The following is a 23,116-nucleotide window of genomic DNA, read 5'->3' as shown; positions in this document are numbered from 1 at the left end:
CACACACACACACACACACACACACACACACACACACACACACACACTCTCTCTCCCATGCCCCTCCCCTCTGCCTCCATTTCTGCTGGGCTGAGCTAGTTTTGCAGCACAAAGACTGTGGCTGACTGCAGCACTGTCTGTCCTCTGCTTTCTCCTGCTCTCGCTGGAACAAGCTGCTGAGCCTGGATGGATGAAACTGGGCCTCACAATGAAATTATCTCTCACTCTATGAAATAACCTCTATATTATTTCCCCTCCACCTTCTTCCAGTTTATTCACCGGCAGTGTCAGTTGCTTTGGTAGCGCCCCCTAGATGCCTTATGAAAGGAGGAGGGGAGGGGCATTGCTACTCTGGAAAGCGAGCAGACTGGCTGTAGGGGTCTGGAGACTCTACACCCAGCAAACCCCCCCCCCCCCCCAACTCACCCTAGCCCCTCCAGCCCCTCGCACTCTGTATCCTAGCACCCCTCACCTCGGGCTGGGCAGCTGCCTGCCTCACTTGGGCATCTGTGCGCTGCCCTGGGACTCCCTGCTACTATTGTGATCTCTACAAAAGGCCCCCCACGCACAAACTATCTCCCCATTATTCACAGCAATCAGGCCGCCGCCCCTCCTCACCCTTCACCACCGCGCTCCATCTACTCTGTGTTAGCTACACACAGACTGCTGCAGTGTTTATGTGCCTTGCACATCCCCCTTTTTTGTTACCCCCACAGAGAAGCTCAATTAGGCAAATGTGGAGCGTTTAAAGAAAGAACTCCCTACGTATTGATTAAGATTCAAGGTTGGCCTTTATTTTCTTTTTTGACTGCAAGCCTGTATCAAACAGGAATGTTAAGCAGAACAGTATTGATCCGCGTCAAATGAGTTGAATTTTTTTTTATTATACTTTAGCAGTAAGAGACTCTGTTTCTGAATTATGCTGGTTCACTCTTTCATCTTGAACTTTTTTTTGTATTCTTCCCACGTGGTGGCTGCCGGTGATGAAGTAGCAGTGTAATGATAATCTCTGGGGAGCTGGAGGCTGCTCTGTGGAGGTAGTAGACATTGTGTCTGTGGCACTGATACTCCAGACAAGATATCTAAACCCAGCAGGGTGCTCCCAGGCCCCGAGCATTGTGTCACCCTACTGGCATCTTTACTATCCATGCTTGTTGTTTGCCTACCTCCTTGGAGAAATGAGATAACAGAACTCAGACAAGGTAGTGCCATCCACTGAGCAGTTTTTGAGCCACTTGCTCAACGCCTCATATCTACAGCATTGTTTGGATTAGGTCAGAGTTGCATGGTGCACCTTTAGGTGGTCCAAATGTGTATAGAGTGTTTCACGTCAGCCTGTGCTGTATGTGAAGCCCTGTAATGGCTGCTGCTGTATGAGGCAGGGGCCTGCCTTGCTTCTCCTCCTTTTCTCCATTTCTTTCCTCATTGTGGGATGGGAGTGCCCCCTTATGGTTGAGCTCAGCCCTGCAAACCTCGAGCTGGGGCTGGAGCTCCCTCTCTCCAAGCCATCGGTGGACATCCCGGAAGCTCCACGTAAGTCGCAACAGCCCCACGTAGCTCTCGACAGCCCCTAGATGCAGGTGGAACCCTCTGGGCAGGTGGCCGGGGTGTCAGCAACACCCACCTGTCCGTCTTCTTGGCCGACGCCTGTACATTTCCTGCTGTCAACCCACGGTACTGCTTGACGGAGTCGTTAACAGGTGGTTTCATAGACCAGACAGCCTTACTTTTTTGTTTGTCTGAGCGCCTACAGTCTTTCTGTCATCTGTGTGTGTGAATGAAGTGCTCCAATAATGGTCTAGGGATAATTATGCTTCTGGTTTCAGTTAAGTCAAGTCAGCACGTTCAGAAGGCTGGCTGAGGCTGAGAAAGAGATGAGAATCCCCTCTTTAGAAACCGTGCAGAGAAGATGTCACTTGATCTAAATGCTTTAAAGGGAAGAGATTGCTTTTCCCATGACCCTGTTTCATGACGATATCAAAAGCCCACTTTGCCCTGAATGAGCAGTGAATGTGCAGCGCTGGAGTGTTCTCACTGACGAGGTCATCGGCACACGTACACGTAAACAATCAGGCTCAGGAAAGGCGGCGAAGGAGTTCCAAGATTTAGCTGTTCGGTGTTTGTCCACTCTGTGTCTCAGTGTGCGTGTCTCTGTCCTGTCAGTGCATAAGGCCAGTAGGCTGAGTGAGTAATTAAAGCGGAAGGGGGGGGGGCCTTCGGTGCGTCTGCGTTTCCTGTAACAATGACGGGCTGCTTCTTTTGTAGTAGCTGACTGCACCGTGACCCTGCCAGACACACACACACACACACACACACACACACGGAGAGCAGGGGGGAGGAACTGTGCTGGCTCTAATGTGTCAACCACGTGGATCCCAGTAACCATGGCAGCCCTTGAGATGCAGCCATTTGTTTCCCCTTCCGTTCCTCTATCCTCCGACCCCCGACCCCCCCCCCCCTTTCTTTCTTACTCCTTCTTACTTCCTCAGCTAATATCTCGCCACAGAGGTTGTGTGAGCATGTGTGCAAGCCAGTAGGGAGTGAGTGAGTTCCCCCCCCCCCCCCCCCCCCCCCCCCCCCCCCACACCTTATGTTCTGTTTAGCATCTGGAGGCCAGAGAATAAGGAAGCCTGCCTACCAAGCGGTTGGTGAGGCCTGAGAATGACAGAGAAGAGTGGGTCAGGGAGAGTGTGTGGCTGAGGGATGAACTCTGCCCCCCCACCACCACCAGATCTAGTTACACTACTGGCCAGAGTCACACATTCCAGATACGTTGCATTATCTCACGGCCACTACGCAACGTCTCTTCTCCCACTTTCTGTTTCTCCTAACCTACAAAAAAAAAGAAATCGGCTGGCTTGGCAGACTAATGGCTTTGGTTGGGCTTGATTGATTCAGTGAAGTAATCTGCAAATGGAATACATTAGGACGGCGGAGAGCAGAGCAGATGACTCAGACAGCACAGGCACACTCTGAGGAGCAGTGGAGAATACGGGAATCATGGCAATAGTAAAGACCTTCTGCCATTTTCCACATTCATGAGAAATAATTGCATTAGAAGAAATGTTCTTGGATTTTTTTTTTTTCTGTTGAATTTTAAACACTGCACTTTGCATACATCTGTTGTTTTTCTGCCTCTCTACTACCCTTAAACATTATGAACACTGTCGTGCAGTTCTCAGTTCTGAAGTTCCATGTTAGGCAGTGCTTGGGAAAAACACAAAATGGCTGCCATAGAGAGAAGCTTGAAGCTCCACAGAACTGCAGCTCTCTCTCCTTCTCTCCGCAAATGCAGCTCCCATATCTTCCCCCTTTTCTTGCACGTATAAACATACCGCAACACCTAGCTTGTTGTTGGTTGTTGTTGTTTATTCTCGTGTCATCAGCTTTTTTAATTGTCGTGGACAATGCCGCTGTAACCTTCCTCCGTGCTCATAAACCATCTAGCTCCAACGTAGCCGCCCTGTCGTCCCTCAACTCCTCCTCATGCCTGATCCATGCCCTCTTCATCATCTGCCTTCTAATAATGAGCGTGTTGAATAGCAGAGGCACACAGCATCAGTATCCCCAACCTCCCCCTCCCCCGCCTCCTTCCTCTCCTCTCTAGCTGTCCGGCTTGTGCAGTCAGCAGAACAGGCTGGTGCTGTGCAGTATTGAGCTGGGAAAAATCAATGACTGCAGTGTGTGTGTGTGTGTGTGTGTGTGTGTGTGTGTGTGTTCAATGCTTCTGCCTATCCAGGCTGAGGGATCAGAGTTGTCAGTTGTTAGATATTAATATTAACGGAATGGTAAAGAGCTCGCCCTCTGTGCTGCCTGGCAGGTGTGTGTGAATATGTTTTGTAATTATGCATCGGGGGCTGTAGTTGTTTTGGTAATATTTTGTCACAAGAAAACCCCCAAATAAGGAATATTATTTTTAGGTATTGTTGGTTTACTGTCTTCACTTTGTAGTTTCAATGATGCCACTTTCTCCAATAACAAAAACCAAGCTATTTTTCCTTTTTCCATTTAATAAAATAAGCCTGAATTCAAACGTTGAAAAACACTTTGAGTTTATTATATGAACAGGTGATTTATTATACTCTCCCCTGATTCTGATTTTGAATCCAGTTAAGAATCTGCAGATCCATTCCAAATCCTTTGAATTTCTTATTGAAACACAAGACACAAAGCCCTCTGTTATAGAAAGTTGTGTTGATTAAAACTAAGACAGCTGATGGGTCACAGGGGGCAGCTAAAAATAAAATAAAATAAAACCTTTCCTAAATGAAAATCAATATAGTTTGACAATTTGCAGTAAGACCATTTAAATCACACACTGTCAGAGAATAAGTAAACAAGATTACAACTTTGAGGAAGTATTGAATGCTAGTCTTTGGCACTTGACAGTTGATCTTGGAGTTCAGCCACAATCTACACTGCATGAGGTTATAGCGGCAGGAGTCATAACGATTGCTTCTCCAACTTTGTCTGGTACATGTTTTTTTTACTCAACTGATCCTGATTATGCTTAAATGCCCCCCAAGGGCCCCCGGAGTACCCTGAGCCCCACTTTTAAAAGCTGTTGTTATTTTTCAAAGGGAAGGGCCTTGCCTTGTTGATGCTTTCTTGGTCTCTCTTCCTGTCTCCTGACTGAAGTGTGTGTGTGTGTCTTGTGAAACCGTCCACAGTGACCTCCTGTCGGGGTGCGACTCCCCCGGGCATAACCCCAGACATGGACCCCTGACCTCGTTGCCCTGTGGTCCGGGTCAGGGAGAGGTTGATATAGGGGGTGTTTTCCTCGTGGACACACGTGATGTCTCTGAAGCTTTGAGTACGGCAGCTGCTAAAGTGGTCATCGTGGCGGCGGGCCCAGGGCCTTCAGACTGAGCCGTCTGTCAGATGACCAGTCTTGTGATGTCTGAGTGGAGGTGGGGTGGTGCTTGTTGGGAAGGGGCTGGGGGTGGGGGGTTGTCATCTGACGATGCTGGCTGCTGGAAAGAAAAGATCCCGCCATGGTTGTTTAAGCTGGGAATGTCATGCCGTTTGATCTCTGCCTCTCGCCACTCCGTGTCGCTCACCCAGCGTGGCTCTGCCCCATTCTCACCTGTTTTATCATTCAAGTACATTAATTGGGCATCGGCCAATGAAACACTTTAGCGTGTGATTCTCATACATAAAGCCTTCATGCTGAGTTTTGCAATGGTTTCATAGCTGCCACGTATCTTGTGCGGGTCAGAAAGGCCTGGGTGTGTGCAGTCACCGAAGCAGAGGGAAAGAGAGGCAGAGATGGAGGGAGGGCAGAGGGAACAGGGTGGGGGTGGATTCTGAATCAGCGTTCTCCTCCTGTCACTCCCTCTGGGGTTCCTCCATCAGGTCACGTCCCAAAAATAGCAACGGGCGCCGTTTCAAGTGTAAAACCGCCGGCTTCGGGGCTGCAGCCAGCCTGCGAGTGAGATTTGAATGGGAATACTTGGCCACATTCCAATGAGTGCTTTTTTCCCTCCACCTCCTCCTCCTCCCATTTTTTTTCCCTCTTTTCTATGTGACTGGCAGATGAGCGTGCATTTCTGAGCAAGCACATGGGCTCCACGTGACGGCCAGTGTGTAAACATTCACCTTCCCACAAACATAATCATTGCTGCCTTCCTACCTCCTTTCCTGCCTGCCTGTCTTTGTGTGACAGCCAGCGAGGCTCAATAACAACACCACATGGCACCAGAGCCTGTGCCCAGCACCAATTATTTCAACTGCCTCCCGAGATCACTTGCTTCAAATATTCCTACACACACACAACACTTTGCAAGCGGCACAAACAGGGTTCTCCTTGCCAGGATGGATCATTATCAGCATTATAGGAGGGATGTGGAGTATTTTTTTAAACGGTAGAAACGAAGTCTTTGTACCCGATGTGTGTTTGCACCATAATAGTGTCTGTCTTGTCTGAGAGAATAACAGACACACCTTGATAAAGGCAAAGAATGTTGTAGTGGCCATTTGGATTTCTACTTACTCCCATTGGACTCCACTTGACTTTGACATGGCTCTGAAATAAAACGCTCTCACCGTCCTTATATAAGTATGTGCAGCAAAGAAGAAACCCTGAATACGATTCCCATTCCCCCACATGCAGCAGTGTTCTTCTCGGGGGTTAAGAGTCTGGGCTGGACTGGGCTTTATTTACATCTCAGCTTACACACACTGACACACGCCTCTGATATCGTGTATCGGGTTTTCCACATTATTTCCCTCACACTATGTCATGGTCCCAGCTTCCTCGAAGCCGCAGAGGACTAATTTTGTTTGATTGATAGTTTATGTCTCAGAAATGTTTTATCTTATAAACCAATCCCATGACAAACGGTTGAAATGGCACATAAAGTAATATTTGAATTAATTGCTCTCTGTTGATTTGAAGTGAACAAATTGCATGTTGAAGAAACACATGATCCATACAAAAATGCAAAGCCTTTGGCCTCGTGTTGTTAACCATATTCCATGGTTTTACCTAAAGAAAAAAGAAATGTACTTGGTAATATTCAAAGCTACCGGCGCAGTCTTACTAGTAATCAGGAATTTTGTTCTGAATGAACAACAGATTGGACATCAAGTCGGTGTCAGAATTTATTTTTTTGCAGTTTTATCAGACAAAAGAAAATGTATATAGTTGTATAGTTCCACCTTTTTAAGTCCATCGATAGAAACCCCAAGCTGTGTTAAAAGATGAGACGGACCCGTGAAAGCCATCACTAACCCATGTTGCTCTTCTTGTCCCAGGATCTGTCGGGCTCCATCGACGACCTGCCCACGGGTACAGAGGGGGCCCTGAGCCCGGGGGTCAGCACCTCAGGGGTATCCAGCAGTCAGGGTGAGCAGAGCAATCCCGCCCAGTCGCCCTTCTCTCCGCACACTTCGCCCCACCTGCCAGGCATACGTGGGCCCTCGCCATCACCCGTGGGTTCCCCTGCCAGCGTCACCCCCTCCCGCACCGGTCCTCTGTCCCCTGCTGCTGTGCCAGGTAAAGCCAGGACACAAAGAACACGTGCTGGTGTTTGAAACATCTACATTTTTAAATGTTGTTTTCTGCTCGTCCTTGGCAAATGTCTTTGTTGCACGTCTTAAAGGATTACAGTGCTGTATCAGAAGTACAAACACGCAAATGCTTTGAAGTGGCATTGAAGTGGTCTTTTGAAATCTCTTTCTGAATGCAATATGGAGGAAGGACACATCCATGCTGAACCAAGATGACAAACCCAAAAATATGTTCTACTGAAAAGATTTAGTGCAATGAGATTAAACAACACAAAGAAAGACATAACCAATAACAGTAAAAGAGGTCTGAATGTCTAAGTTAGCACTATTTGGGTTTTTAAAATGACTTACACCAGATCTGAGAAAGTCAACAGATTATTTACATTTATTTACATGAATGTACCAGAAGTAAGAAACATGCAGTATGAAATAACTGAATGCAGTTATATTGGTTCACCTGTTAAAGGGCTTTAGATGTAAAAATCGTACCTGCTAATAAATAAATGAATAAATAAACCCAACCTGGAAAATTCATTAAAATAAACGTTTTCATATTTGGAGTTTGGATGCTTTGTAAAACGTTCAGTAAATGAACAGCAGACAGATTTAGAGTTTTTACTCAACACTTGCTCTCTCTCAAATACAGCGGATCACATTTGTAATTCATGAAGTGACTTGCCAGATGGGAACAGTTTCTCCAAACATGACGCTAGTAAACCATCCAGACGGCAGGGGGACAGAAGTTGCGATGCCACCAGCAGCTCATTGTCAAGAGCAATTTAACAGGCAGTCAACAGGAAACTGTCATAGTCTTGCTATGTTTTTAGTTTTATTTGATTGGTTTATGGTCCTTTTTGATGGCCAATATGTCTATCTTTTCTTTTCTTTTCTTTTTTTTAAGTTTAAGGACAAGGAAAGACTGACTAGAAGGTAACAAAGAGTTGCTGAGCCTTTTTGTTGTTGCTACCCTGCAGGTAATCAGATGCCTCCCCGGCCGCCCAGCGTCCAGTCAGAAACCATCCTGCACTCTTCCATGAACCAGTCAGCCATGGGCCAGGACAGGGGTGAGTGGTGAGACAGGGTTCAAAAGATTTTTTAACAAGTTTCTTTTTAGATGTCTTTAAAAAAAAAAAGATAAAATAAAAGTACCTTACCCCTCCTGCTCAGTGGCCAAAAGTGCAATAAGTGTGTGTCACGTTCTCAGCAGCTCGTAGGTGGGATTGTTTGCATTCTGTCCTCCTGTAAACACTCTCAGGCTGTTTCTTTAAACAAGTATGTGCTCGTAGTTTACTTGCCAGGTCACATGAGGGTAATGAAGAAATGTGTATCTAAAGATGTTCTCTCTCAATCCTCTCCAGTGTACATGCGTAACCCTCAGATGCCTCCTTACGGGTCCCCTGGACAACCTGGCTCTGCCTTATCTCCACGCCAGTCTTCAGGAGGCCAAATACATGCTGGGATGGGACCATATCCCCAGAACAACTCCATGGGAAACTACGGGCCTCAGGGGGCCCAATATGGTCCACAAGGTGAGGCCTCAGGGCAGAAGTGTTGGGGGTGTTGCTTTAAAAAACCCTCTTCACTAGTAGAGTGGTGCAGCTCAGTCATATCATGCTGGGTTTTTTTTCTTCAAATGTTAAAAATATTATGAATGAGTTATCGGTTATCGTCCTGCAACCATCAAGGTTTTTGTAGATAGCCCAGAAAAAAATAGAATTAAAAGGCTTTGAAGTTTCCTCTCACTTCATATATTTATGAAATTATATCACTTCACTTTGAAGTGTCAAATGGTTTCTGTGGGCTTTGAAGAAGTTCTGCTATGAGTCACAGCAGCGAACAGCGAGGGCCAGATAAAGCCCGCTTCATCACGCTGCTTGTCAGAACAGGCAGCACAGAGGTACGTTTAGAGCAAGACTGGCAGAGACGGGTAGAAGTCCTGCCACAGGACTGTTTGAGCATGAAATGCTAAAATCTGCATACCTGTCTCTCTGTTACCCTTCCAGGTTACCCCAGGCAACCCAGCTACACGGGGATGCCCAATGCCAACTACCCCACTGGTCCCGGCATGGGCGGCTCCATGAACCCCATGCCCGGGCAGGCTAGTGGGGCTCCGTATGGAAGCATTCCGCCTGGCAGAATAGTCCCGGGGCAAATGGGTGCTCGGCCCTTTGGCCCTGGGATGGCCGCAAACATGGCCGGCATGCCTCCTCAGGTGGCGTCCGGCATGTGCCCCCCTCCAGGCATGAACAGGAAGGATGGCGGGCCCTCCATGCACCATGGACCCACCAACTCCGTACTCAACAGGTGGGTGCTCTGTCTCAGTGAGACCTAAGGAGGCAGTTAAAGGAGAATGTCGGTATTTTTCAACCCGGACGTTATTTTCCTATGTTTTTGTGTCTAGGTGACTGATGGGAACGTCGATTTAATTGAAAATCGTTTAATTTTCGGAAAAAGCTACTTTTTCATAGCCTACGTTTCTAACAATATTACCTTTTATTAAAAAAAAAAAGAAACATATTTAGTGCGCTTAAGTAACATATTACATTGTTTTTAAAGAAAACATTTTCTAAAATGCAAACCTCAATCAGCCTCAAAACAATCAACCTCAAACAAAGGCATACATTATACATACATAAACACACAATGTATTCTGTTGACATGCTGAAGCATGGACGTCATGCTATTATTGTGGTAAACTAGGTTGATTTTGCAGTAGACACACTGTATAAAGCTTTCTTTTTATTTACTTTTTTGAAATGATTCCAAACTTTGGACACTTTCTGCCATTTTCTTCAGCCTGTCTCTTCTCCAGGCCACTCACCATTTACGCTCTTTCTTCATCACGATTCTGCGCTGTCAGTCTTCATCGCATGTGTCGACAGCATCAGCCCATTGTGCGACAGTAATAATCATCCGCGCGAAAACACCGTGAGCGATATGTTAGTAACACTGATTAAACAACGCTTTGAGACCAATCCTTTTGCATTGAGGATTTTTAGTAAGGAGATTTAGGAATCGTTTCAGCCCTATTAATGGGCAACTCCGCACCTTCAGTCCCTTACAGCCCCTAAAAGGGCTTGGTCAGGTTAATATTCTAACAACATTAGGAAAACGATGCTTACAGAGGTCAACCTTTTTGTTAAATATGACACAGTCCCGAAAACGCCATGTCAGTCCCCACCATGTAAATAAACAGTAATTTTATCATAGTAAAACACACTTTAGCACCCAACAGAAACAAAATAAATTTTTTTTAATTATTAACGTTTATTTTTATTTTTTATTTTAGAGTAATTTGGGGGTTATTTCTGGTTAAAGAAAAAGGATCTTACAAAAAGGTTGACCTTTGTAGAGATCCTTTCCAAATGTTGTCAGACACACACAAATAACTACCAGTGGCAATAAAAGCACTCTGACTTTAGTGAAATTGACGGTTCTTATTTGCCATATAGGAGTTATAGTTGCTCTCTCTATGCTAATAATAATAATAATAGCAAAGATCTTTGTTCACATTAGTCACTTAGACACCAATGCATGGTAAAAGAGGGTTGGGTTGAAAAATAAGGAAATTCCCCTTTTAATGATCAAGGGTCAGCACAACACACTGTATTAAGACTATTAGGTTCGTCCTCGCTTGTGTGTCTCTGCTGGTTGTGTGACCATGAACGATGATTGATCTTCCCACGTGCAAGCCGGTCTGTTGTGTGTTTTGGTGCCCGAGTGTGCCGCAGAGTAGATGGCAGAGAACCAAACGCTTATCTGTGAGAGAAAAGGAAAAAGTGGAGGGAGTGAGAAGGCAGGAGATGGTCTCTGAGATCAGTGAATCACTTCTTTCCCCAACGAGGGTGCCAGCTCAGCCTACAGAGACACTCGTGGTTCTTGGCAATTGCTGGAGTCATATGACGTAAATTGATGTTTCCAACAGAATAAGCTAAATTAGATACCGAAAATAGGATGGCGGATTAGAATAAGGATATTATAATATTTCTAGAGGTTTCTTTGGGTCAGCGACTGCTCCTTCTAAACAAGCATTCTCTTCTCTAGGCCACCTGGTTACCCTAACATGTCCCAGGGCATGATGGGAACAGGCTCTCCATACGGCCCTGGAATGAACAGCATGCACGGTATGATGAACCAGGGAGGGCCAGGGCCATACCCAATGGGAGCAAATATAGCCAACAACACTCCTGGTGAGTAAAAGCTACGCTGAAGCCCTTATCAAGTGGTAGTAGTGCTGTGTCCATAAAAGACTGGTATAGACTGCTAATCTCTTGTGTTTTTCACCCTCTTTGTGTTCACCCGAAACATCCAGGAATGGCACCCAATTCGGAGTTTGGCATGGAAAAGATAAACCCTACCCAGAAGATAAACAACAAAGTTGAGGGGACGCCCAAGCCTGAATCCAAAAAGGTAGAAGTTTGAATTCCACACAATGAAATTCTCATTTCACCGGACAATTTTTATTTTTTTTCTTCTTCAGTCTCACAATTTACTCCCATCATCTGTCCTGTAGAAGTCGAGCTCATCCACCATCACTAACGAGAAGATCACTCGTCTGTACGAGCTTGGCCCAGAGCCAGAGCGGAAGATGTGGGTGGATCGATTCCTGGCCTTCGCTGAGGAGAAGGCCATGGGCATGAACAACCTTCCTGCAGTGGGACGCAAGCCTCTTGATCTCTTCAGACTCTACGTGTCCGTCAAAGAGATCGGCGGCCTCACCCAGGTATGCTTGGATTCCATCTGACATGGATGTGATAATATAAATACATATGTTTTTATTTTAAATTTTCATTACAGATTAAAACAGACAGCATTGTGATTCCTATTAGACTGGATTGTAGTGTGCAGCTTTCTGAGCCTACTCGTTCCTCTGTCGCCCACCAGGTGAACAAGAACAAGAAGTGGAGGGAGCTGGCCACCAACCTAAACGTGGGCACGTCGAGCAGCGCCGCCAGTTCGCTTAAGAAACAGTACATCCAGTGTTTGTACGCCTTCGAGTGCAAGATCGAGCGCGGCGAGGACCCGCCCCCGGACTTCTTCAACGTGGACACCAAAAAGAACCAGCCGAAGATCCAGCCTCCCAGCCCCGGTGAGCACTGGCCTCCTCCAACACCATCAAAATTTGTTTTTAGGCCAGTTGTGAGTCGATGCAATTCATCACATCCTCCTTGCTCTATTTACCTCACATCGTCTGCCCTATAAACTACTGTATTTTATTGTATCCTATTAATTGCGGTGTTAAAAGCCGATCTCAGACAGTCGTTTGTCATCTTCTGTACTGGGCTGCCATCCTCCATAAATCACTATTTTGGCCTTTATTGGAGGAGTTGTAAATGATGGCAGTGTAGCTGTAAGTCACAGAAGCGCCTCGCATCCGCTGGACAGTTCCACAAACGCATCTCTTGGGGGAATACTCCTTGGCATTTGCACAGGACATGACGAAAACCTTGGCCTTTCAGACCCTGCTTGTTTTTTGTGTGAACAGTGATTCCACCAGCATGCCAAATCTTTCAATGAACTCCAAATTTTGGGTAAAAGTCAGTGTGCAAACTGGCAGTCAGTCAGAGGTGGAGGTCACGGGGTGATGTGTCGCCTGGAAGCTGTTTGCTTTGGAGAGACGCCGCTTTTCCCTGCCAGGAGCAACCACACCAGGAAGCGACCACGTGCTGCTTCAGTCTGGTCGAGACCCACGCTGTCAGACACGGGCACTGAGTGCCGGGGTGTTGTTACAGGAGACATCAGGATGTTTGTCAGCTGGCATTAGTCCTCTAGTTAGTACCGAGGAAGAGCTGGGCAGGGGGTGGGGGGTAGCAAGGGGGCAGCGGCAGCGTGGGACAGGAGGTGATTTGGTGATAGCAATGCCCCTTCAGTGGCGTGTCCTTGCTGCCTGGTGCCTGGGCCCGGGGCTACTGAGGCAAGGCAACACTCCCTGGAGATTAGTACTGAGCCAGAAATGATGAATGGGGGGAAGAGGGCTGAATGGGTGTGCGTGAAAAGTCATATTCTCTCTCTCTCTCTCTCACTCTGACTCTGTTTCTACCATGCTCTTTTTTCCATCCTGAGAAGATCCTCCCCTCCCCTTTCCTCCTTCATCTTTAGCAGAGGGAAATCCCTGCCCAGAGGGAGGAGGGGGAGCCAGTTTAATGTGTGTGTATGTGTGAGAGCTAGAGAGGCGTAAGGGTGATGTGAGAAAATGTGAATAAATGTGACCTGCCAGTGACGTGTGTGTGTCTCTGTGTCTGTGTCTCTGTGTGTCCGTGTGTATGTGTGTGTCCTTGTGTGTGTGTGTGTGTGTCCCCGTGTGTGTCTGTGTGTCCGTGTGTGTGTCCGTTTTAATGAATGGGAACTTGTGAGTCATCAGACTGGTGTGCTAATAGTGAGAAGTCCTGAGCTGAAGTTAAGGATGCGCGCTACTATGTTTTACACATACAGTCACTCACTATCATGCACACATACACAACTGGCTGTTTCCTGTCTCTACAGGTCAGGGTATAATTGTCAGAATTTAGATCACTGTTTTCTGGTAACTCCAAGAGCCTGCCAGTGGTTGAGGAGGGGAGTGTATGGGAGAGAATTGGCATGCTGTGATGAACTAGAAGAACATTTTTGCTGGCTGTCAAAAGCCAGTCAGCTTGACACAAACTGTGTTCCTCTGTGCAGTGCTCAGGAATTTCTTAATGGGATTTAGGATTGCCAAAAGCGGCATGTGTTCCTGAAAGCCCCAGCAGTGCTCAGCATATCCACAAGACTATCCCTTCTCACTATCAACCATCAGCTCTTGCATTTATTACTGGAGTGAAGGGAGGTGGAGGGATTGTTCCTTGACTTCACTGGAATCTTTGATCTTTTTGTTATTTACAGTTTGTGTATCCTTGTTTTGCAGCTGGTTCTGGATCCCTGCAAGGACCCCAGACTCCTCAATCCACCAGTAGTTCAATGGCAGAGGGGGGAGACCTGAAGCCCCCCACCCCAGCCTCCACCCCGCACACGCAAATGCCTCCACTGCCTGGCGTCAGGTACGAGTTAGAAGTGACAATATCATGTTTCTATGATGTTAGCAATATCAAGAGGCATCACAATAAAATGAAAGTGATCCCTGTGGCGAAATTGGATCATTGCAGCAGGAAATACAATACAACAAACAGGGAAAAAAAGTTATGTAATGGTAGGTCATGTTAAGATATACACCCAACCAACCAGATTGTTTTTAAAGTGTTAGGCAGGAGTGAAATAATAAGGAAAGTATATTATATTTGTGTCTAAATTTATCTATTTGGGGTTTAAAAATGACTGCAGTAAATCTATACAGGGGTTTGGTAATACTGGTAAATACTGTCATGTCTGTTATAAATACTGCAACACAGTTTCTATGGGTTTAGACTCTTGTTATTTCTCATTTCGTAAACTTGTAATACTTAAAAACAAGAAATTAACCAGAAATGTGAATAATACGTGTATATGAAGTAAAACATTCTTTATTTTACTAACAAGCCTCATGCCATCCTATAGGAGTAACGTTAATGTGCAGGACCCTTTTGCTGATGGCGGAGACCCAGCGTTTTCCAGAAGGAATGCTATGACTCCAAACTCACAGGGCTACCAGCCTGGAATGGGTGGCCCCGAGATGATCGCTCGAATGGGTCCCTACGAGTCCAACAAGGACCCCTTCGGTGGCATGAGGAAAGGTGTGCGACAGCCAAACCTGCAAATCAGATGCTGCAAAAGTTCTGTTTGACCTAAACCTAACACCAATCCGTGTTTTTCTTTTTGAAGCTGGAGAGCAGTTTATGCAACCTGGCCCCAACAGTGGGATGGGAGAACAGTATAACCGAGGCCCACCAGGTCCTATGGGCAACATGCAGATGGGCCAGAGGCAACAGTACCCTTATGGATATGACAGAAGGTAAACATACTAGATTATTCTCCTTGTGGTCGGCATGAATTTATTCTTGATATACATCTGTAAAACGTACAAGGGTTGCAAAGAGCTTGACAAGATTGGGATCAGGCCTGTGCTTCTCTAATGTCCAACGTCAAATCAACTGATATTGTTTGTTGGGTTTACAGACAGGAGCCAGGCATGGGCCCCGACGGAAGTATGGGACCTGGAGCGCCTCAGCCCAACATGATGCCTTCTGGAGCCGACACAGGGATGTACTCGCCCAGCCGCCCTCCACCACAGCAACGGTCAGTACCATTCAGTTTTAAGATTGGTCTGTATTTAAGGAGAAATATGGTTGTTTTGAGGCATTTTGCCAGTGACATTATTTTCTGGGAGGATTATTAATGTTGGAGTTTCATGCTGAAACTGTGTGCATTTACTATTGGGAAGAAAAAAACATAAAATGTAATGGTGGGAACTTCTGTTATGGTTTTCAGGCATGAATCCTACACCAATCAGTACCCTGGCCAAGGAGCTCCCCCTGGTGGCCCGTACCCCAATCAACAGCCAGGAATGTATCCACAGCAGCAACCGGTGAGAACATTTTGTTTGGTATTTACAGTGCTCTTATCGCAACTTCGTTCTTCCTTTTATTTTTTTTAAAGTTTTTTTTACTATATGTGTACCTGTCTGTGCTGGCATCCTAATTGAACAGATGTAAGCCAGAATTCTACTATTATTGTCTAAGGATACTCAATTGTGAAGTATAACGCTGAATGTTGTCTTCTGACAGAACTACAAGCGTCCTGTAGATGGAGGGTATGGCCCCCCGGCCAAGCGCCATGAAGGAGAAATGTACAACGTCCCCTACAGTGGTCAGCAACAGCCCGGACCCCAGCCCTCAGGGCCCCAGGGCCAACAGGACATGTATAACCAGTATAACGCATACCCTGGAGGGGACCGCAGACCACCAGGCCCACAGAACCAGTTCCCTTTCCCCTTTGGCCGGGACAGAGTGCCGTCATCTGCAGGGCCCAACTCCCAGTCTCCAATGCCTCCCCAGATGATGGCAAGCGCGATGCCTTCGGGTCCTGATGGCCCCCAGGGCCCAATGTGGCAGGGCCGCAATGAGATGGGCTACCCAAACTATCCCAACCGACAGGGACCTCCTGTCCCAGGCCAGGGCCCCGGCTACCATAGCATGAACCGCTCCGAGGAGATAATGCCCGCAGACCAACGCATGAACCATGAAGGTCAGTGGCCCGGCCACGTCAATCAGCGGCAGCCACCGTTTGGCCCTGGTGGTTCTGGGCCTCCCATGACTAGACCCCTGCCATCCACCTACCAGACTTCCCAGAACCACATTCCTCAGGTGTCGAGCCCGACGCCAATGCCCCGGCCCATGGAAAGCAGGACGTCGCCCAGCAAGTCCCCCTACATGCATCCGGGCATCAAGGTGCAGAAAGCTGGACCTCCAGTGCCCGCCTCCCATATCGGCCAGGCCCCTGTGCAGCAACCCATGATCAGGCGAGATATAGCCTTCCCTCCTGGCTCTGTGGAGGCCTCCCAACCCCACCTTAAGCCCCGCAGACGGCTCACCATGAAAGACATTGGTACAGAACCTTTTATTTCATGCCTCACACACACATTTTCTACAGACATGCATATGTACAGGACAAAGTACAATTAGTGGATGCAGTGTAATGTTATGTTAGCAGTATAACATGGACTAGAAGACTAGAAGTGTTTTCCGTTTGTATTCGGACTTTCTGAGGTCAAAGTCAGAAACCAGCCAGCCCACTATTCTTGGATTTCTGAGCTTGGAACTCGGGCAACCAGCGCGCACCCCGAGCTAAAAATCCAACCTAACCTGGCTCGAGCTAACAAAAACAATGAAATCCAACTTGTAATTGGAACGCATTCAACTCGGGTGTGTCGTCTTTCCCATGGAGCGCGCTAATAGTTTTACAGAAGTCGTAAAATGTTACAGACTCAAAAACAGCTTATTGAGAACAGAGGAATAAATCAGTCTGTTTGACTGTTGCTTTAAATAAATGGCCCCAGCCCTAATCACCACCAAATATGTGACGAATGACCACCTGCCTGCCTCCCCTGATTTGCCATGTGATACCTGTGGCTGTGCTTTGGGAAAGTTTATTTTAAATCATTGAACAGATAAAAGCTGCTTATTTGGAATAGGTGGCATAAGTAAGTAATGCCATTCCTGATGGTATAGATCTGTGAACCGCTTCCTCTCGTTCACACTGATCATGATCACGGTGGCTTATGTTTATCCCGTGTTTGTCTTTTTCCAGGCACTCCTGAAGCTTGGAGAGTGATGATGTCATTAAAGTCAGGCTTACTAGCTGAAAGCACCTGGGCCTTGGACACCATTAACATTTTACTGTATGATGACAACAGCATTTCTACTTTTAACTTATGCCAGGTAAGTTTCACACACCCACTGTTAAATTCACATTGACAGCAACGCGCAACTAGGGGTTTACAGGGTGGTTTTGGTGACTTTCCTCTTTGCTTTCTCAGCTGCCTGGATTCCTGGAGCTGGTGGTGGAGTACTTCAGACGCTGCCTCATCGAGATCTTCGGCATCTTAAAGGAGTACGAAGTAGGAGACCCTGGCCAGCGCACCCTCATAGACCCCAACGCTGCCGAGGATCCCGTGGATGAAATCCCCATGCCTGAGGGCGAGGACATGGACGTGGACGAAGAAGACGAAGAGGACGAGGAGGTAGAGGACACGAAGGCCAATCCAGACACACTATCACTGGTCCAGGTGAAACAGGAGGAGGAGAGCTCGCACAAACGCATGTCTTCACTGGACGAGGAAGAGGAGAAAGAACGGGAGTCTTCTATCAAGGAACCCAGTAATACTTCTCCCTCAGCATCCTCCCAGGACCTCAACCTCCACTCAGAAAAGCCCAAGCAGGCCAGCAAGTTTGATAAACTCCCCATCAAGGTGGTGCGGAAGAAGAATCCCTTCTTGGTGAACCACTCGTCCACGCTTGGGCAGCGGCAGAGCTTTGATAGCGGCCTGACGCACTGGAGCATTGGCGGCGGCGACACTACCGAACACATCCAGACCCACTTTGAGAGCCGGATGGACCTGCTCAAGCAGCGGAAACGCAAGCCATCAGCCACTGAGAGCCGCAAGAAGGTCCAGGCGACAGAGACCATGACAGAAACCCCCGACAAATCCAAGTCCAACGGGGAGGATAAGCCTCGGCAGCAGCAACAGCAGCCCCAGTCCTCTGAACCTCGGAAGTCTCCAGCAGGGAAGATGACGCCGCCGCCTCCTCTTCCCATCGGTGCGCCTGTCACCGCCACCATTGACGATGTGCTATCTGCCCGCCCAGGGTCGGTCACAGAGGAAGTGGTGCGTGGCGGTGCCGAAGAGCAGAAAGAGAACGGAAAGTTCCTGTTCAGTATCAACCCTGACCTCCAGAGCCGACGCAACATCAAGATCCTGGAGGACGAGCCTCACAGCAAGGACGAAACGCCGCTCAGCACTCTGTCGGACTGGCAGGACTCGCTAGCTCGCCGCTGCATCTGTGTTTCCAACATTGTGCGCAGCCTTTCCTTTGTTCCTGGGAACGACCTGGAGTTGTCAAAACACCCAGGCCTGCTACTACTGTTGGGCCGCCTGGTGCTGCTCCAGCACAGGCATCCCGAACGCAAACAGGCCCCGGTCACCTATGAGAAGGAGGAAGAGGAAGACGAAGGTGTGAGCTGCGAGAGAGACGAGTGGTGGTGGGACTGCCTCGAAGTGTTGCGGGAGAACTGCCTGGTCACCCTGGCAAATATCTCGGGCCAGCTGGACCTTTCTATCTATCCAGAGAGCATATGTCTGCCACTGCTGGATGGCCTGCTCCACTGGGCTGTCTGCCCCTCAGCAGAGGCCCTGGACCCCTTCCCTACGCTGGGGCACCACAGTTCACTTTCCCCCCAGAGACTGGTCCTCGAGACCCTCAGCAAGCTCAGCATCCAGGACAACAACGTCGACCTCATTCTGGCAACGCCACCGTTCAGCCGCTTGGAGAAGCTGTACGGCACGCTGGTGCGCTTGGTTGGTGAACGCAAGGTGGCAGTTTGCCGAGAAATGGCGGTCGTCCTTTTGGCCAACTTGGCACAGGGCGACAGCCTAGCGGCGCGGGCCATTGCTGTGCAGAAGGCCAGCGTGGGAAACCTGCTTGGTTTCCTGGAGGACAGTCTAGCTGCCACACAGTACCAGCAGAGTCAGAGCTCCCTGCTCCAGATGCAGGGAGGACCTCAGTTTGAGCCCACCAGCGTGGACATGATGCGGCGGGCAGCCCGGGCCCTGCACGCCCTTGCTAAAGTGGAGGAAAACCACTCTGAGTTCACTTTGTACGAGTCGCGGCTACTGGACATCTCAGTGTCCCCACTTATGAACTCTCTGGTGTCCCAGGTGATCTGTGACGTACTGTTTCTGATTGGCCAGTCATGACAGCCGTGGGGAGGTTTCAGCTCCGCCTCTTTCCGTTCCCCCTCCCCCTCTCCTTTTTTGTGTGTGCGTGTGTCTGTTGCGTGCGTGTGAAAAGAGCAAAACTGACTTGTCCCTTTTTTTTCCCTTTTTTATTTTTTTTTTTATTTATGCAAAATCACCTCGGATTCCACTGTCTTTCTACCCCTGCTTCTCACTAAAGGAAGGAATATCATGAAGTAGCTGTGGATTTTAAAACGTTTGAATTGGAAAAATACCGGCGAACAAGAGCAGATTGGGACCCAGGCATAGGACAGAGTGCGCTGCCCTGCGAAAGGACTTGTTTTTTAATGAAAAGAAAAATCTCAAGAAAAAAAAAAGAAACTGTAACCAAAGTTGCTGTCTCGTTTACAGTGAGTTTGGGGGATACATGTGCTCGCTTTCTCCTCTGGGCGGTCGGAGAGGGCACGGACTAAACAATATTATGGTTCATGTTTGAAGGCTACATAGACTCACGGACTGTGGTGTGGTATAATTGCTGTAACTTTGGATGCTATTTACTCCCCACAGGAACCACATTATTGGCTGTGAACAGACATATGTCATGGGAGGCCTGTGCAGTAGATTGTAGGACTTTTTTCTGTACTGTACACCTTAAAAACTGTAAACATACTGTAATAATACTGTTTCACACTGAGATACGCTGGCTTGGCAGCAAACTGTAGTTTTTAAAAACAGTTTTAGTTAATGTCGAGAGAGAAAACGGCTTTCCCCCCAAAGTATGGTGAACCTACAACACCCCGACCTCTTCTCTTTGTCCCTTGATTGTATGACTTGACCCTTATATTAAAAAGTCACCTCTTTAGGACTGGTCCTCAACTCTAGATGCAGTCCAAGCTGCAGTGTATATATGATGTTGTACATTACACTTCTCTCTCTTTCTCAAACTTCTGTTGCTCTTCACCGTTTTTAATCTCTGACGATTAAATTAAGTTCCCCCGCATCAAGTACGCCATGTGATTACCCTACTGGTATTGCGCTCCGGGGGTGTTTAGCTGCTGTCCAACGCCAAGCACCCCCCCACCCCCCAAACATACTTCAAGTTTCAGTTTGTCTCTGGTCTGGGTTAAGAGAATATAACAAAAATCATGTCTGCGGTTCGACTTGCGCTCCTTCCTAAAAGACAAACTAGACCTTGATGAAGAAACAATTTTAGTTTTATTTTGTTTATTTTTTTTTTCCAGTGATGCGGATTCTGCATATTTGTATTTCAGATGATGTAGCTAAAAACTTGATGTAAATTCCTTCTTTTCCCTTTTTTTGGCTTAATGAATATCATTTATTCAGTATGAAATCTTTATACTATATGTTCCACGTGATAAGAATAAATGTACATTAAATCTTCGTAAGACGTTTGCTGTGGATTTCTTCATTATTCCCATCATACGTGGTCAAGGCAGCAGTAAATAAAGTCTGGAATTTTTCACTTGGTCTGCACTTCGTCTGCACAGAGACAATTTGACACGTCTAAAGCAACACACCGTGTGTTCTGCTGATGGTTTGGATACTTACACATGGATGCAGAGACACAACACACACCCAGCTCTGCTTATCATATGCACAGCCATGGTTTCCATCCGTGCAATGAATGACATCTCAGACCGAGCTGGCATGGTGGTCTTTGTCCCTGGATCCCAAATTACATAAATATACATTTACAGTAAAGGGGGATGTGAGCATGTGGAGTGTGCTTGATGCATACAGATAACCTAGAGAGTTTTCATTTAGCTCAGGGTCAATATTGTCGATGAATTTCATTTGTGTTGTGACAGAAGCTGAAGTCACTTAGGAGCAAATCAGTGGATCGGGGGAAGAAATGGTGTAATAAAGTTTTTAAATATTTTTTTCTATTGTAGTCCTAAATGGCAAGACAAAAAAGCCTCTACATAAACCAGTCAGCAAGAGCTAAATGTGGCACCAACTCAATTTTCAAAAACTGCTGCCAGCTCTTGCTTTGGTTTCACTCAGATAAGCTTTATTTATTCAGGAAGTCTCACTGAGATCAGATCTCTTTTGCAAAGAGATATAACAAAGTGATCTAAAGTAAAAGTCCTCCTTTTCACAACCCTTCCTTAGACTTGGTGAAATGCATATGGATATCGTGAAAGAAACCTGGAGCACTGATAAAAAGTATCATAACCTATTCACAAACATTTGTAATTGTTTTGGCCTTAATTGGGTAATAGTACAGAGAAGCCAGGGCAGGCGGGGGGCGATAGGTAGCGAAGGGTCCGCGGGTCGAACTCGGACCCAGACCACTGCGGTAAGGACTGAGATTTAGTACATGGGGTGGATGCTCGACCAGGTAAGCCACTTGGGCGACCCAAACATTTATGTTTTTTAAAGTACATTCACATATCCAGTACGATAAAGTCTACACTACAGCCATGCTAACAGCTCTGTGCGGCTGCACTTAGCCACAGCAGTGCTTTGAGCTAAATGCTAATGCTGTTCACGCATGCTAATTTGCTGTTGTTTAGCAGTTATAATTGTTCCCCATCTGAGCTCAGCTTGTTAGCATACTAAAATGTTAACGCCATCATTTTTATTGGTGAAATTAAAATATTGACCTTAATTTAGAAGTCAGGTTTTTATTTTATTTTTATTTTATAAGAATTCATTCTTAAAGAAAAAAAAAGTGCAAAATGCCATGACAATCCATCCAGTAGCCTAGTTGTTCAGACATGTCAATATAGACCAAAGTGGAGGACGAACCGTATGACATGCCGTCACTACAGCCATGCTGCTAGTGGGGCTAAAAAGAGGGAAGGAAATATGTAATGTACACAATAGAACTGTGGTGGAGTGTAAGCAAACCCCAACAAGTTAAGGCTTTCAGCGGGAGCTCTCTGAGGCTTTTTACAGAGGGACACAGTTTGGAATTTTGCTCCAAAGTTGAGGCCGAAACAGCTTTGTCTCTGCGAGTCACAACATGTGGGACAGGAGACTTTGTGTCGTGTCATTACATTATTGTAACACTGTCTATTAGTTAACGTGCGATGCCTCTCCATTGTGGTGTTTTCATTGTCTGTCCAATTGCGACCTCTAAAGGACATTTGGTGGCAACAATACAGTGATAATGGCCATTGTGGAAGCATCATGTATTTGAGAAATGAACATGGGCAAGATTCAGAGTTATTTAATGATGTAAGCAGGCACACACTATGGATATTAAGGTAAGTGGATGCTTAGTTGAGGAATTAATCTCACTACAGGCAACAACATAGTGATTATTATTGAATGGGAAGTGCTAATGTGACTGTTGTACAGGTTTAGCTGTAGGCCTCTTACTGATCAAGGGCGAGAAAGACATATCTGTGGACATGGTTATTATGAATGTTCTTCATCTACAGTCCGCTGCCCCCGAAATGATGAATGGAATTGATCTGCCCCATCTGTCCAGTACTCCGGATCCATACGAAGTAGAGAGTGAAAGCTACAGGTGCCATTAATACAACCTCAGTTCAACTCTCATTGACAGATTCTAGGCATATAATTCCATTTATACCTGAAGCTCGCTGAGACCTGAACACATCTGTCACGGGTATTTTCAAAGTGCCATGACAAGCAATCATGGCAGCCAGGAATAAACACACACACTGCCAAAGATTTGCCACGTCTCTAAAGAGACACTTGAGCCGTTCTAATTGCATTAACAAAGCACCTAACAAATCCCCCCCCCCCTCCCCTCCAACTCTCACAATT

The 23,116-nt window shown here is 46.8% G+C and overlaps 1 protein-coding gene across 3 annotated transcripts in view; it reads left to right on the top strand.

The window, feature by feature from the left end:
* Positions 1-20,012, top strand: part of arid1ab (AT rich interactive domain 1Ab (SWI-like)) — a 61,417-nt gene extending 41,405 nt beyond the window's left edge. For 2 of the 3 annotated variants that reach the window (XM_034891304.1, XM_034891305.1), the window contains exons 4-19: positions 6,757-6,997; positions 7,986-8,075; positions 8,370-8,540; positions 9,015-9,315; positions 11,056-11,201; positions 11,324-11,421; positions 11,525-11,734; positions 11,896-12,100; positions 13,895-14,027; positions 14,521-14,696; positions 14,785-14,914; positions 15,079-15,198; positions 15,391-15,487; positions 15,687-16,506; positions 17,209-17,339; positions 17,438-19,375. In XM_034891304.1, coding sequence (XP_034747195.1) covers positions 6,757-6,997; positions 7,986-8,075; positions 8,370-8,540; positions 9,015-9,315; positions 11,056-11,201; positions 11,324-11,421; positions 11,525-11,734; positions 11,896-12,100; positions 13,895-14,027; positions 14,521-14,696; positions 14,785-14,914; positions 15,079-15,198; positions 15,391-15,487; positions 15,687-16,506; positions 17,209-17,339; positions 17,438-19,375 — 5,007 coding nt within the window. Of the gene's footprint in view, positions 1-6,756; positions 6,998-7,985; positions 8,076-8,369; positions 8,541-9,014; positions 9,316-11,055; positions 11,202-11,323; positions 11,422-11,524; positions 11,735-11,895; positions 12,101-13,894; positions 14,028-14,520; positions 14,697-14,784; positions 14,915-15,078; positions 15,199-15,390; positions 15,488-15,686; positions 16,507-17,208; positions 17,340-17,437 lie in introns of all 3 variants that reach the window. The other variant, XM_034891303.1, reaches the window with a different exon arrangement.
* Positions 20,013-23,116: the final 3,104 nt, after the last annotated feature.

Source organism: Etheostoma cragini, chromosome 14 (assembly GCF_013103735.1).
Source record: "Etheostoma cragini isolate CJK2018 chromosome 14, CSU_Ecrag_1.0, whole genome shotgun sequence".
Lineage (NCBI taxonomy): Eukaryota > Metazoa > Chordata > Actinopteri > Perciformes > Percidae > Etheostoma > Etheostoma cragini.
This window is presented reverse-complemented; position numbering and strand designations above follow the sequence as displayed.